The sequence below is a fragment of the Aythya ferina genome, assembly GCF_964211825.1.
Source record: "Aythya ferina genome assembly, chromosome: 3".
Taxonomy (NCBI): Eukaryota; Metazoa; Chordata; class Aves; order Anseriformes; family Anatidae; genus Aythya; species Aythya ferina.
In genome coordinates this window covers 116,343,985-116,360,879 of record NC_140298.1, presented here as the reverse complement: position 1 = coordinate 116,360,879, position 16,895 = coordinate 116,343,985, and the positions used below count along the sequence as shown (strand labels likewise).

At 40.4% G+C, this 16,895-nt stretch overlaps 1 protein-coding gene across 1 annotated transcript in view; it reads left to right on the top strand.

Moving 5' to 3' along the window:
* The window catches only part of PKHD1 (PKHD1 ciliary IPT domain containing fibrocystin/polyductin), a 255,473-nt gene that overhangs the window by 108,599 nt on the left and 129,979 nt on the right, over positions 1-16,895 (top strand). The window contains exons 39-43 of the mRNA XM_084515709.1: positions 4,406-4,613; positions 6,060-6,217; positions 7,796-7,990; positions 9,146-9,271; positions 12,033-12,166. Coding sequence (XP_084371835.1) covers positions 4,406-4,613; positions 6,060-6,217; positions 7,796-7,990; positions 9,146-9,271; positions 12,033-12,166 — 821 coding nt within the window. The remainder of the gene's footprint in view (positions 1-4,405; positions 4,614-6,059; positions 6,218-7,795; positions 7,991-9,145; positions 9,272-12,032; positions 12,167-16,895) is intronic.

Here is a 16,895-nt window from a genome sequence, read left to right as displayed (position 1 = left end):
TTTTTTTTTTTTTTTTTTTTTTTTTTTTTTTTTTTTTTTTCTTGAAATCAAGTTTATTTTCAAAGGGAAACAAGACAGAAGGTTCTGGGCCTCCAAAGGGTGACCCTACCCTGCAGGCTGAATTCAGTGAAAGGGGTTATCATTCTGGGGATCCTCTTTTAGCTATACATGATCTTTGTAGAGAGAGTCCATTGGTTGTTTGAAGGAGAAAAGCTGCTGAAGACCTCTGGGAATCAAGGGTTGACTCCAGGATGGAGATCATGCCCTCCTGAGATGTTCATCAGCACATTTCTCCTGCCTGTGTAGAAGGTGGATGCAGAACCACCTCCAACCAGTGGTGAACCCTAACCAGTCAGCCCACCTCTTGTAGGTGAACAGGAGCCTGGCAACTTCTTCAAGAAGCAGGAGCAATTTGATTTGGCTGTCTGCTGTGACTGGTGACTGCTGTGTGATTTCCAGATCCTTGTGGATTTGGCAGCTATGGAAGGTTTGGAGATCCAGACATAAAGGGAACAATCCTGCTCCCACCAGAGATGAATTAGAAGAGCTCCTGAGTGAAACAGAACAAGATGCTGGCTGACCTGTGGAGTTTCTTTAGTCACTATTCAGACTTAAATAGATTCCTAAATTCCCTGATTCATTTAAAGAGTGCATATTGGTACTTGCTGAGACCCAGCATAGAACCTGCATCAGACCTATCTATGTCTTTCTGGAACAGCAGCTAGAGGATAATCAGACATTCAAACTGCCATTAAAAAAAAAAAAAATACAAACATATATATTTTTTCCTAATAAAATGTACTATAAGCGTTGAAAATTGGAAGTAAGAAATCTTACATATAAAGACAAAAATACCTCATCCCAGCAAAACAGCTGGGAAAAAAGGTAAAACTGGAATGGGAGACAGAGAAGGAGGCTGAGAGCTCAATAAGAGGTAAATGTAAATAAAAAGGGGGGGGTGGGGGGGGGGAGGTCAGGAGGAGAAGTTTTAATACTCTTCTTTTAGAATAGGAATACTTGGAGATATTTTCCATAACAAATTTTGTTTCTGAACCTGGAAGTGGAAAAAAGCCTTAACCAGGCCTGTTCCAATACAGCTTATTTTGAATGCAAAACGGTGATTTGCACCTCTTAATGATAAGAGTTGTTGCCCAGCAGTGTTTTTGTAATGATTGCTGTAGTATGTATGTGACAGATGTACACAATGGGAGGCAGTTGTGTGCCTGGACACAGATGCACACAAACACACACACTAACGCATGCACATGAATTGGTATTACGAGCAAAATGTCCAGCACTGGAGAAAAACTCTATGCTGCTCAACATGCAGATGGCTGCTGTCAGTTGTTCGTTTTTATGGGAGTCCTAAAAATTCATGAGGTTCACTCAATGAAAGAAGGTAAATGAATAATGATGATGAGATTGCTGCTAGTAAAAGAATGCATGTAGGCAGATATCAAGAGGATTTTTTTTTTTTTGAGTCAGCTGTGGTTGTTGAAGAGGGAGACATACAAGGTGTCATTCTTTGTGCAGAGGGGACAAAATGTGCTACCTTTTGGTTCTTAGCAAGTTGCATTCCGTTTGTACTGGCATAAAGTTGCAGGATGCTGATGGAAAGGGATTCCTCCAACAGTGTGCAGCTCTCCTTGAATTAATGACTGCTCTCTACTGCCCTCTCTTGCTTCCCCTCAAGGAATTGTTAGGACTTTCTGAGAAGGATGGGATGGCCACTTCTGTGTTCTCTCTGATATTCCTTTCTGTCTCAGATGACGATTGCATACAAGCACGAGGTTATTCTTAAAAATGTACTAAATACTTGATATTTCAGCATTATTGATTTGTAGGCCTCTTCTAAGGAAAGTCTTAATTTAATACATGAACAGTACTTACCATCCCAGGATGTTCAATGAGGGGAAGATGAAATGAAGCTGTCAGTACTTGCCTCAAGACAACCAGAAAGGGTCATCAAGAAGGCTCTCTCACTACTTCAAATGTCCTATCTCTTCCCTTTGCACCAGTATCCTCCCACTCTTTGTATCACATCAGCTCTGAACTGGAAGGAGATGAGCACCTTGAAAGGGTGATTCATTCCTGCTACTTCTGCCACCCACACTGGGGTGGGCTGAATGCATTTCTGGAGCAGTCTGTGTCTCTGTGTGCTCCCATAAATGCTCCCTGTATTGATTCCTCTCTTCTTGGTGCAAACACTGAGCCAGCTGAAACACAGCCAATGATTCTTCTGCTTGCAACATTGCCTATAACCTTGCCTACCCAATAAGTAATTCTGGCCCAAATTTTCATATGCCAAAAATCAGAATCTGCATCTTGGGATGCTTCAGGGAATGCACCACCCTTCTCTAAAAAGGAAACCTGGATGTACAGATAGGGAAGGTCTAAGACTGGAGTGTATTATATGTTCTACTGGATTGTAGCTTCTGTTTTAGTTTAATTTGAAGGAAAACCATATCATGCATTCCAGAACAATTCTATGATATGAACTAAAGCACATTAGGTGAGGGATGTCTCAAGGATTTGCTAAGCTCTAAGTGAAGAAATTTCAATTCTGCTTTAAGAAAAAGAAAAGTTAATCAACCAGAGGTATCTCATCTGGGTTTAGATGTTCATCATCTCATCTACACACAGAACAGGTGTTCAAATATGCTTCAGGATGACAGAGTATCAAGACTCGATTCTTTCTTCTCTCATTCTGCTGTGAATTCATTGACTTGGGGGTGCTACTCCTTATCTTCACCTTCATTAAGGAAAGAAGAATTGGGACACTAGAGTATAAGCAACCAGAAAGTGAAACAGGAAATAGAGAGAGAAGCTTGCTTAAAATAATTTGAAAATGATTTATTGGACGCAACCTCTACCCTCAGTGATTTCTGGTGTTATTACTTTTCTACAGTACAACTGAGGAGGACAGTAACTTGCTGTGGGCTAAAGGTAAATTATGATCTATTGCAAAGGAGGGAAGGAAAAATATACTAAAAGAAGGTGTGTGAGGCACATGCTCCCTCCCCTGATGGTGTTCAGTGTGTCGGATCTTTCTGGAACAATCTGTTCCAAAGCCTGTTAGGCAAAAGGGGATGTCAAGAGTTAAAGCAAGCTTCATGAAGCAAAGAAGGGAGAGTGAAATGTCATGAAGTTTGCTGGGACTGGGGCTCATTGCACGCAGCCTTGGTAGTATGTCCAACAAGCAGGAGGGTATTTGGGAATATGCAGTTGTAACCTTGCTAATGCCTTGCAGTGGTGGCTGATGTAGGGGGATCTTCTTTACCCTGCTGTCATCCCAACAGATGTATTCACATGTATTGTGAATACATGAAAATCATGTATTCACACTGGTTGCTTTGTATTTAAAAAGGCATGAAGTCCAACAGTTTTTGTGCTAGGTATTATCATTCCCTTCCTTGGAACCTCTAGATTTTGTTCTTCCTTACCCAGATGCAACTGAGGCAGACACCTTGAGAAACACCACCCATGGAGGAGGCTTTTTCCGTGAAAGTCTTTGTGTTTTCAGCTCTGGAAACAGGCTGAGATACACTTCTAGGCATCTGCAGAATCCTGTTTCCACCATCGCATAATTTCATGCTGACCCAATCACATGTCCAGTCTCTACCATACAAATCAAGCAGTAAAAAAGGACAATCAACTTTTTTTTTTTTTTTTGTCAACTCTTTGAAAAGAGGCTGGTTGCATGCTAGACATTTTAGTCTTGTGTTTGATTTTGCATCTAATTGGTTTAATTGCATGATCTGGTAAGCACTTAAGCTAAGATCTCAAAGAATGACCCCTTGGTTTGGAGGCAGTGTGAAAATGACCTGGTGTTACTAAAGTTTTTTAAAAGTAGTGATGTTTTTCTGTCCCTATGTCATTAAAAAGTTACTAATAGAAGCGTATATTTTTCTGAATGCAAGTTTCTTGTAGGCCTAGATTCATTGTGTCTCATTTTGGATATTTGATTGGGGAATATGATAATTAAAAGTACTTTTTTTGTACTCAGTGAAGGATAATGGTCCCTGCAGAGAGTGTTTTTCTCTGTTCGTTATAAAGATGCTTAGGAAGAAGGTGTTTCTCACACAGGGAAGTCAGTCTGGGGGAATGAATCCAAACCTCAGCCCCCACTACCTTTTGAACGAACTCCTTTCTAGAATATTTTTCAGCTGTTTGGGAACAATAAAGACAGAAGAAATGAAATGAAGATGTTAAGTGCAACTTCTGATCCAAACAGATGTGCACAAATCACCTTTTGTAGGAGCAATCCCTTCTCTCCTACACATTAGTGAAGAGAAATGAATGACTATGAGATGATCGAAGTGAGGCAGTGTTTCCTGCTTGTTTTCTGCTCTTTTTTTGGTGTCTGTTGACTTTTTTTAAACTTTTTTTTTTTTTTTCCTTTCAGGCTGGATGCCCAAAGTAGCTTTCACACAGTTGAAATCATCAGCTCTTGCTAACGACACGCGATTAGTACTCCAGGAACATGTTGACTGGCATCCTGGTGATGAAATCATTGTAGGAAGGACGGGCCTTGGAGATGTACAGCAGCAAGAAGAAATGGCCATTATTGAATCTGTAAACAACACTGTGATCTACCTCAGATCACCCCTCAGGTATCCTTTCCAGGGCCCAGGGGATTTCTATAGCAGAGAGCGAAAACAGGAGAAAATTTGGTCGAGATGAGGAATTGCAGTTTCCTGTGGGATATAATAGCTATATAAATCCTTTTAAAAAAGGTGGTCAGAGATATTTTGGTTTCTCTCTCCCCCTAAAGCTAGTGGGTGTTCAATCCTGAATGCCTCTGACTGTGTTTAAATCCTGTATTATAACCATGAACTCAGAAACCTTTGAAGCAGAAAACACTGATGGCCAGTAGAGGCCTTAGTGTGGGGTTGACTAAGAATTTTTCCTGTAAAGTTATTTTCTTGAGTAAGTGCATTTTTTCCCAAAAGTGTCTGATTCTGTTAAAAATAATTAAAAAAAAAAAAAAAAAAAAAAAAAACAAACCTTCTCTCTTTACTGAATTGTTTAAGTTAATTAACAAAACATTCAAAGTGAATTACTTCAGTATGGAAATACTGCTTCGGGTTTCCGCTGAACATTATCTTGGCTGTTTGTGCTCTCTTTGTTTTCTGTGCATGGAGACTTTAGCCAAACTATACTTCACAGAATCACAGAATCACAGAATTTCTAGGTTGGAAGAGACCTCAAGATCATCGAGTCCAACCTCTGACCTAACGCTAACAGTCCCCACTAAACCATATCACTAAGCTCTACATCTAAACGTCTTTTAAAGACTTCCAGGGATGGTGACTCCACCACTTCCCTGGGCAGCCTGTTCCAATGCCTCACAACCCTTTCGGTAAAGAAGTTCTTCCTAACATCCAACCTAAACCTCCCCTGGCGCAACTTAAGCCCATTCCCCCTCATCCTGTCACCAGGCACGTGGGAGAATAGACCAACCCCCACCTCTCTACAGCCTCCTTTAAGGTACCTGTAGAGAGCGATAAGGTCACCCCTGAGCCTCCTTTTCTCCAGGCTGAACAAGCCCAGCTCCCTCAGCCGCTCCTCGTAGGACTTATTCTCCAGGCCCCTCACCAGCTTCGTCGCCCTTCTCTGTACTTCTTACATCATAACCAGTGCTGAAGCATCTTCTCTGTTTGGGAGGCAGCCTAACTCTGATACTCGTGAAAGCCAATAGTACAATTTCTTGCTAGAAATATGTGGGGTTTGATGAAGAAAATACTTATGTTTGTCGCCACAGTGTGTTTTGGGAAGACGAAGGAAATTCAAATACTGAAATATTTTGGTGTAAACATACATAATCTAAGGAGAATTTGTGAACATGATAGACAAGGTGAAAATAACATCAGCAAAGGAAAAATATATATAGTCCATATACATAGATGCATTAGATAAGCCACTGTCAACTGTGAGAAGATGACTGATACCAGCTCCGAATTTGGATGGCTGGGTTCATACTTCAGCTTACAGTAAACATCATTCCTGCTCTCTGTTAGCTGCAGATGCTTTTGTGCCTTCTTTATGTCTTTCTGTAGGTACTCCCACAACGTTGGAGAGGAAAGGGTGAATGGGCAGAGCCTGCCTTTGACTGCTGTGGTGGCACTGATTAGCAGAAGGGTTGTTGTTCAAGGGAATGTCACAAGGGAGAGGAGGGCCCACCTCAGAGAGTGTGCAAAAGCAGGTGTTGCAAGAGGTGAGGAGGTCTTTTGTAACAGAAGCATACTGGGGAGTAGAACTGCTTTGTTAAAACCACATCGTGGTATCACTGTGTATTAGAAATATTTCTTAATAGGGTAACTTTGAGACGTACCAGTGCCAGGAAATCAATTTTATCTTTCCAAACATTATTTGACATTGAAGTATGAAGTCTTGGGAGTTGAAGTGCATTTCATTGTAATATCTCAGATGTAATATTTTCACATTGTTGTTTCAAGCCACCTTGGGAAAGACCCCTTAGTTTTGCCTGAGCCTAAGGGTGTAGAAAAGAAAGTATCTTCTGAACACATATTTCAGTGTACATAATATATTAAATTTTTAATTGTGTTTACTATTTAGTCACTTTAAGAAGAAGGAAAAACAAAGCAGCCTGATGCTTGTTGTACTCATTGGTATAAAATATTAAGATGTAGTTTAGTGCTTAGGGATACCAAAAAACAAAACCAGGTGATGATTTCTTGTAGCATTTAGTAGCAGTGGTGAAACAATTGGCATCTCAATTCTCCTTTGGTTTTACATTTGTGAAACACAATGAAGTTTGACGAATGGCTTCCTGATTTACACCAGCAGGTGAGGAAATGGAGTCAGACACAGTGATTATAATTTAAGGAGAGTTAGGTTATCTGGCAACCCAGGTATAAGTCTTCCTTTAAAAATAAAATGCCTTGGGCATTCAGACTGTGACACAAGACTTCATTTGATATCCAGCAGCCAACTGCTTATATTACTCATGGATTTATGGTCCATTTTGTGTGGAACTCATAAATATAGTCTCTGAAATGTGCTAACTGTTTGAGCTGTTTGAGGTTTTTATTTGCATTAATGTATAGGAGGATTTCTCAGTGGAGTCACCAGAAGATGAGGAGGCAGTGATTTTATTTTTTATTTTTATTTTTTAGTGGTTAATTTACTTTCTTTAAAAGAAAAAAATGAGTATTACTGACTGTAAGCAGACCCAAGTTATATTTTCAAGTCTGAATCCCCTTGTACCAAAATGTCCTAAGCACAGACCTGTGAAAGGACACATTTGATGAATGTTGATTCATTCCCAGCCCTATGGTTTCCTCTCCTTGCCTTCAGACTGTGGGAAGTAATGTTTCCTCACCCATCTGCAGGGACAGTCAGGAGAGAGAGAGTTTTAAAGAAATTTCAAAATGTTCTCATTTCAGCTTAGTTCAGTATAGCCGTGCCCAATCCTCTTTTCAAGAACCTCACCCAAGGTAAATCAATGTCAAATACATCATCCCTGTGCATAGGCCTATTTAAAATTGAACACAAGGACCTTTCCAAAGCATATAACTGCCACAGCTTCCTGCTGGTTTTAATAAAAAAAAATATCAAAAAAGTCCACACTCTAAGGGAAGAAATTGTGAAAGTACTCAGGAGGAGTATCAAACCTGCTCGCCTGTGGCAGATTGTCTTTGGGCATGTGTTTAAGGTTGCTGCTGGAGACAGGAGTTCACTGAGTTGGTGTGGTGGGTCTCATGACGTGGCTTGAAGGTCATGGTCACCACAAAGATGTCATGCTGATACCTCCTGCCGCCTTGTATTCCAGGTGACTGCAGCTGTCTGTACAAGCGAACTGAGAGGCAGCTGGGGTCCCGGGACCTGGGGGCCATTGTCATTGTGGAAGCTTTCCAGGGAGAGTCAAGTCGGCTGCAGGTGGAGGGGGTCCAATTCCACCACATGGGCCAAACGTTTGGGCAGCACCACAGTGCTCTGACAGTTGCTGGTGATGCACAGATGGCAGGTGAGGCAGCTGCTCTGGAGACGGGCCCAAATGAGCTCACATTATCTAGCTTTTCCTGCCCAAAGATGGGTCTGCCCAGCATGACCCAAAACCAGACCCTATGTCTGAGAGAGTTGTCGAAATGCTTTTTGAACTCTGCCAGGCTTGGTGCTGTGACCACGTCCCTGGGGAGCCTGTCCCTCACACCCAGCCTGACCCTGCCCTGTCCCAGCTCCATGCCGTTCCCTCGGGTCCTGTCACTGTCCCCAGAGAGCAGAGCTCAGCGCCTGCCCCTCCGCTCCCCTCGTGAGGGAGCTGCAGGCCACCATGAGGCCTCCCCTCCATCTCCTTTTCTCTAGTCAGTGTGCCACTTCCAACTCTGGAATTGAAAGCCCTAATATACCACAATGAAGCCCAAAGCTGTCTCAGGGATGTTCAGGAGCATAAGCCAAAATGTAATTATATGACCTGAAAGTTAAGGAATGTACTTAGTTGTTTTGACTGGTTCTTAGGTAAGCACAAAATTCATCTCTGTGGAAGTGGCAATGAGGTCTCTGAAGACTGGTGGTGATGGGAGCAAGTTAGGTCAGCTCAAATGTTTTAAGGGTTCTAGATTGGACTTTCCCCTTCAGTTAACCCACAACTTTGCCTTCCCTATGCCTGATTCATCACTGTGTGAGGATCTAGGCTTCCTGGTGGTCAAAAGCAGCCCTGGAGATGATCCTGGAATCCAGTGGGCAGGTCACCATGCCTGGCTAGACAAGTTTTACAAGATACCTGATCTGTACTCGCTGCCCTTCTGAGATGTTCCTCATTTCCTTCAGGCCCAACTCAGTCAATTAAATCACCCAATTTCCTGAGCTCATAACATAGCTCACTCATAGGATACTGCTGTATCCTTTCACTTGAATCTCTTCCTGCCTCATAATAATGGATGCCTCAAATAACCCATTTCTACACTCAGGGCCCCTCTTCTCCGCTGTGGTCATCTCAGCGATGCCTACCTGTTGGCAAAGACCTGCAAAGATGAGCAAGGGTAGCCAGTTACAACTGGTCAGTCTTATGGCAGTGAAAAGCATTAACTGCACAGCATCAAAGGATGAGGAGCTAATAGAAAATTCTCCCACCCTTCAAAATGCAATATGCTTTTTGCTCACAGTACTATTTTCTTTCCAGACTCTTACATACATGGCTGCTCTGTTTTGGACTCCTTTGGCCAAGGACTCCATCTGGCCGGGATCTCAAACCTCAGTGTGGACAGTAATGTCTTCTATAACATTTCAGGCCATGGGCTTCTACTGGGTAAGTGCGGCAGGAAAATATCTATCCAACATGTAACAGCAACATGTGCTGATGATCATTTGCATGAAAATGTCTTTGGAGAAAAGGATCCTTAACTGCACCCTGATGACTTTAATCACATCTTCCACATTTCCTGGTATAAGGGAATCTGGAATAAAGCTCTCAGTATTCCTCATGCAACTCCTATCAGTTATTTCTGTTTGTCCATACATATACTCTCTATTTCTTCAGGTCAGTCTTCACTTGGATCATTTTTTTTTTTTTTTTTTTTTTTTTTTTTTTCCCCACAGTGTACAACTAGAAGGATATTTGTTTTTAGGGAATTGATTTATCTCTCTGTAGAAGAGCACCATTATGCAATATTTAAGACCCCAGTTCAGTGAGGCATTTAAAAGCATACTTACCTTTAACTTCAGTCATTTGACATTGAAGATAATGGAGTGAAAGCATATGTTAAAAGTTAAGCAGAGGATTTAGCTCTTAAATAAATTGGAGCTTGGAGCAACAAAACTGTTAAACAACAAAATATTTCTCCTAACTAACCATCAGGAGACTGACTTGCAGCATCTTCTGCTGGGATCTCATGTTGCCTGAATACCTAAAGATAAAGCTTGATTTTTGTCTCCATCAGAGGTAGGATAAGAAATGACCAATTTTAAGATAAACAGAGATAAAAAAAGCCTTCAGTTCCCCTCACACAGAGAGTTCCTATGCTAAGTTTTGGATATAAACATAATAGGATGTGATAAATTACAAATTAAACAGAGGAGACCAATAAGAGAAGAGCGACTGTACACATCTTGCAGATGAAGAGAGCTGGCCCAGAGAGATGCGATGACTTGCCAAAGGTGAGACACAGAGTCCTTATGGCTGTGGGGAAGCAGAACAAGATCTCCGTCCTGCTGGGACACCTTGGCTCACTTGTGCTAGGACATGCTTCTGGCTTAAAGGACTCTGGGCTGAGCTGAACATTTCCTTTGAAGTTTCAGCCTGAATACACCTTACCCCAAGATGTCTTTAATGGCTTCACTGTCAGCAGCTCCAGAGGGTCTGATGGATGAATTTATATATCATTTTGTTGCCTGTGAAGGAATATTTATTATAGCTGGCTGTTTGCAGCTCCAGAATCCCTCAATGATTTCATCTAAAACCCGTATTTTCAGGGGTTTTGCAAGACAGTCATAAAAAGTCGCTCTGGGCTTAGAATTAATTGACATACCAGGTCTCAGCTTGGAAGCCAAGATCCTTTTTGCCATCTCACAAACCCATATGGCTGTCAAAAGGACTGCTTTAGGACCCTGCTTATGCTCTGGTAGTGGCATTATTTGTAGTAAATATAACCTGGAAAGGAAATATTTCCTAAATGGATACTATTCCAAAAATGGAGAAAGGCTCAAAAAACTGTGAGGAAAGCTAAAAGTAATTACTCTTCTCTCCAAAACAAGAGCTCATATGTTTTGCTACGGTTTACATTTAGGGAATTAATGACTGGGGAAGGGATCTGTATCTGGGATAGTACCAGAGCAGGTATAGTTGAAGATAATTTCTTTTTGATAAAACAAAACTAAGTAGATTTTATTTGCTCCTGGTGTGGGCCAAACAGAGATGATTCACTTTGTATTCTGCTTTCACACCAACAGAGTAGGGGGACATGTGCTGATGTGTCATTTTTTGGAGTTGACCTGTGCATAGGTCTGTCCACTATTTGTCACTGGGTGGTACATTTCTTCATGGTGTAGTGTAAAAGGATATATATATATTGATATATGTTTATGTATATTTATGTATATGTATTTCTTCCCAATTCAGTACTGTTCTGGAGTACCCCATGTCTCTGAGTTGTGTGATCAATTGAGTGATTTTCCTTTCTCTTCTCATGTTTCACATTTAGGAATGGGGAATTTCCACTTTTATGCAGGGTTGTGACAGTTTTAGACTTTTTCTTATATATAAGTGGGGCAGTATATGGAGATGTGGGAGATACAATTTTGCCTGTGTACCCATAGGTGGAATCACTTAGAAGCTCTTCATTTTTATTTTTATTTTTTTTTCTTCTTTTCTCTCCCAGATGTAAAATGTGCTTTATGATAGTTCCTTTATTAATTTCTCCATAAACTTAGGGCAAAATATGTCTGCAGTTATATTCCTTTATAACTTTTCATACTGGGTTTTCTGCATATTGAATTGTGGAATTGTGGTCTCTGTTGCCCTTTGCAGAATATGTATTGTAGTATTTTTTTGCCTGACTGTATTTATTTGATTAGAGTGTAGGCTCTTTGTGGCTGAAACTATTTTTTATCATATTTACAGTGCTGGTCTAATCTTGGTCACATCATTGACACAAATCATGGATACAGTTCACACCAATGTCAGCAGTTGGACTAGATGATCTTTGAAGATCCCTTACAACTGAACAATTCTATTATATCTTTGCTGTGGCCTTCTGACCTTTCTGAAGCACACAGCTTTCCCCTTCCCATGCTATGCATCGCTGTGATCAACCATGGCAGTCTTTGACCATGTCACAGCCTTCTCTGTTAACACAGATTTCTAAGTGCTTTTCAGACAGTGACTTACCAAAGGACAGTCACACAAATCTAATTCCCAGGTCCACCATGCCAGCAAAGCAGGCACTGCAAAACCAAGAAAGTTCTGTGATGTGCACAGTAGAGTGTGTCCAGGTATATTTATATTTTTCCCTATTCATATCTTTCTTTATTATTAGTAATAATAATTATTTATTTGTTTGTTTATTTTTAAGGAGAAGGACTGGGAAAGGGGAACAGAATCAGAAACAACCTAGTGATTGGCCTTTCTGGAACAGATGGTTTATCCAACATTGAGACTCTGTCACCAGCAGGGATCTATGTCAGGGCTCCTTCCAACCACATTGAGGTAAGAAATTCAGGTATAAAACATAACATATGTTTTATACTTATAAATTTATCTTTATACTTATAAACTTTTATACTTTTAAACTTATCAGAAAAATAAGGAGCTTTACCTGGGAGATCACATACACAACATTTGCTTCTTGGCTGAGCTGTCAGACACTGTGCTTGTGATGCGATAAAAAAAAAAAAAGTGCACATTACAAAATAGATAATATTCATTAGCAAATTTATAGTTACTAAAAATTATGCTGCACTTGAATGCGGTACAATATTGCAGTGAGATTCTTCTTACTCAGTGATGCCTAGACAAAATGGAAAAGGAAAGTTCAGGCTCAGCTTCACTAGATTTTTTTCTCCTTCTGTCATTCTAAATTTTTTTGAAAATCTCAATTTTAATGGACTGATGATAAACACAATAAATTTAAGCAATATCAAATGTACGTCCATCTGGATTTATAGTTAGAGCTAATGCACAGTCTCAGATTTGCATTCCAGGGTGAGAAGGAGAATGCTTTCCCCTTCCCATGAAAATGACATTGATTTTAAAAGCAAGCAAGTTTCACTGTTCTAAAGAGTGACAAAACACTGAAAAATTAAAAAGCTTAATGACTCACAACTCTGCCTTCAAAAAGTTGAGCTCAGTGAACATCTTTTTGTTCGCAAATTGACATGCTTTATTTTAGTTCATACATAGATTTTTGTTCTTATTCAAGTCACTTACATCTCAAAATAGTCACTTTTAAGTGCTTTATGAAACAAATAAACAACAACAACAAAAAAACTACATGTCTTTCAGTGATTTCAAAACACTTTTCCTTCTCAACTATTTTAAGCCTGGAATTTCATTGTAACTGACCTTTCTTACCACAGTTTCAGTTGTGACAAATGCACATTTTCATTAAAAAAAATAATTCTGACCTGTTCTATTGCTAACCCACAGAAACCAAAGCAATTACTAAGTGCCCGTGAAGACCCAATTGCCCCCTGGGCTTCTGTTTCAGGAGGAAAAAAATGCACCTAAATTTGAAGGTGAAAAAGAGAACAACACATTTCCTATGGTAGTCTGAAGCCAATAGTACTTAGGAAGAAGGAGAGGACTTTCCTGCACTTCCCTCAAGGGTGTATTTATCATTTTTAAGACTATCAAATATGGTTAAAAATACAACAACGAGGCAGAATCACATGAATTTCAGCTCCATTAAACACAGTTTTGTACTATCATGCACTGACTTACCCTGGAGCTGTCTGCTGGATTGCCAGTGGCTCAGCTTTTGCAAAGGGTTGCTGCAATTATCTCTATGGGTACGTGTGAACTGACTGTGGTGGGTTTTCAGAACATTTGCAGAGCTCTCTCAGTTCATGTGTCTTTGTAGATACGCCCAAAGCTGCATCTGTGGCTGTGCAGCCAAATATCAGGGTTAAGCCTGCTCTCCAAAGCTGTCTTACTCAAGGCAGAATAGCAGATGGCCCTTGAAGGGTTGCTGATATACCTCAGTGTCAGCAGTTTCTTGGAGTGGGCTATCTGAGGCACTGCAGCAGCGAGAGAGTTGGCTCTAAGGAAAATACAAAGAAGTTACCCAGCTAAAAAAATGTTATTAGGAGTACTTACTGTTCTACAATAAGTATCATGTTCAGTAGAAGACATGGAAGGATGCGGATATTAAGAGAAAAAGCTACACCTTTTTCCAATCAGAGCCCCCATGTCCTGTGGACTTTTTCTTAGTATGATGTTAATCACTAAATCAAGGGATGCTGGTCCAGCACTAGGACCATGGTGTTACACAGTTAGGCACCTTTTATCTGGTAAAACAACTCACTAACTACTGCATACTGCTTTTTAGGTGGTTATAATCTTAACTGAACAGGGAGGTTCAAAGACTAATAATGGGCAAGATTCATTTTTCCACTGCCTAGCTTCCAAGCCATGACATAGAATAGAAATTTGCCCTCTAGATTTTAGTGTTATGTTTTTTGTTTATTTGATTGATTGGCTGTTTGTTTGTTTTCTCCAGATTTTCATCTTTCAATCATTGGTTTTAAATTTACAGGCTGCAGTCTTTAAAGCAAAGATTACAGCTAAGGTAGACAGAGCGCTTTAGGTCCAGACCGTGTTACAGTTTCTGTACTTGATGGGTTAAACTTTTCACACTGAGTCCTGCAACAAGATTTTCATATCTGCTCAATTTACTTGGGAGCCTAAATTTGCATCGGTGACTGAAGAGCTTAAATTTCCTTGAAAATCAGTGGTCTCCTAAACGGTGTTGAAATTGGGACACAGCAGTCACTCAAACCTGAGCCTACAAAGACATTCAGAGACCCAATTCCCACAGGTTTCCATTTGACTTAAGCTCTTAAGTGCATTTGTGAATCAAGCTGTTAGATAAAATTTTATACAGTAGAAGTGCAAAATGGTTATGACAAAGTTAGCTTTTTTTTTTTTTTTTTTTTTTTTTTTTTTTTTTTAATAAAGTATGGAAGTCCTGGTTTAGTGACATAAGACAATTTCATTAGCAGGCTGGTTTCTTGTCTGGTATCAGCAAGTGGAACAGAAGATGCCTCTCTTTGCTACTGGCTGTTTTGTCACTGAAGTAAATGTCATGTGTCCCTCATTCTATTCTTGTGTGCAGGCAAAAACCAACCAAACCAAACAACAACAAAAACACCAGAAAAATCAACAACTTGTCTCGTTTATATTAGGCCCAGTATGTCTTAGGCTTTTTTTATAGTAACTTCCTATTCATAAACATTCAATGCCCTTAAATCTCAGCACCAGCATGCAGTGCTCTTACATAACAACATACAAATTAGATTTTAAGAAATTCAGCCAGCAGGCTCTCTTTCCTTTCTTGCAATGATGTTGAAGACTGGGCAACAGTTTAACAAGAATGAGCAGGGCGGAAATCAACCCATGCTTCCATGTCAGAGGAGTGACTGATGGCCATGCTGTTGATAAGTGATTTTGTTCCCCAGCACCACCCAACTCAGCCATTCTCCACAATACCAAAGAGGTGAGGCTGCATCTGTTTGGCATTGTTTGTTTCCCACCATTTCATTCCTACTGAGATCTTTTCTAAAACCTTTTGCAAATTGTGTACATGTTGAAGTGAGCCCACTGGGGATACTCCTTGCATCCTACCAGGCTCTGAAACTGGGGAAACAGTGCTGGACGTACTCTCCAGAGCTTTAATGTCATCTATAAGGTCAACACTTTGAGCCCCAATCATTTAAAACAAATTCATGAAATATTTACATTTGCGGGGTTGTACAGTTAAGAGACACTTTAAACGTCAGCCACTTATTTTACTGACTTGCGATGCATACCTCCAGGTATTTGGCATGCTCGAGGAGGTAATTTCTCTCTGGAATTTTGGTTGCACGGACATTCATAATATACTGACTTCCACAAAGAATTGATTTCCACACAAAATTCCCTCCTTGCCTAAAACCCCTGCCCTCCAGCCACTAGCTGGCTGAATAAATATGCAGTTTTTCCTTATGAATCATCTGCAGAATGCATGATTGGAGTCACAAGTAAAAGATCCTGGAAATAATGTGACAGGACTGCAGAAGCATTTTGTTAAAGAAAAAGGTTCTCTGGCTGCACTTTTGGAAAAAAGCAGCAGCTTTACCAGGGGATGGAGAGAGCAGTGCTTTGGTTATTGATATCTCTCTGTTGCTTGACAGATGTCAGAGATCATGACTGCAGGGAACACGCTTGGAAGGGTCAGGAGAAAGTAATTGGAATATGCAGGCTTTCACCTCTGGGTCACCAGGTTCAGCTTTGATTTGGACCGTCAGGGACCAAAAAGCCATTAGTGTTTTAACACTGTCCGGTGACCTAGGAATGGTAGTCGCTGGACGTCAGTCCCGAGCTTAGCAACCTCTTCTTATAGCTGCAAGAAAGCTCATCTTAGACTCCCTTTAGAGAACTAGGTACCTCCAGAGAGCAATTAATCTTATCTAAGTCTAGACAGGATGAATTGCCCTCTGGACATGCCTACACCTTACTTTTTTTCCTGGAAAGGGAGCCTAAGTTTAGCAGCCTGGACTTCAGCATCAAAATTTTACACATCTAAGACAGTTGAGGGGGATCATGGCCAGATGCATGCATGAAAGCATCCCTGTATAGACAACATCCAAATACAAGTCAGTTTGCCTACTGTCCAAAATAAGCAGGTAAGAGCAGGTATTTGCCCTGGAGTAGAAAATCTCCTAGACCACTGTAAAACCTCCAGCACAACCCACTTGCTACAGACTCTGCAAGAACTAAACTCCTAATTATAAGCCTTATGTTCACTTCATTTTTCTTTGCAAAGAAAGCAACTCTAGAATTTCTTCATTAAGAGGTTTTAATTCACAGTGAATTAATCTCCCCATGGCTAATCACTTAACCTGTAAAAAAGAATCAAACCCAAGTGTTTTATCACAGATCTGAATAAGTTTAATTGTTCAGACACTAACATAGCATGAAGATGTATTTCTTTGCTTTGTCTTTACTTTTCAGGGTGTCACTTTTTCAATGCCAATGTTTCTTTTTCCTGTATTGACATGAGAAATATGCAGACTGAGAAGTAAATCAGGGAAAAGTATAGTTTGCCGTCAATACCATTTTTCTGTTAGGAGTTCCTATTGCTAGGCCAGCCCTTGCTGTCTGGTTTGAGAGCAGGTTTTTGTCAGCCTGGCCCAAGGACGGAGCAAGAACAGGATGAGAGCATAGATACAGAAACAAG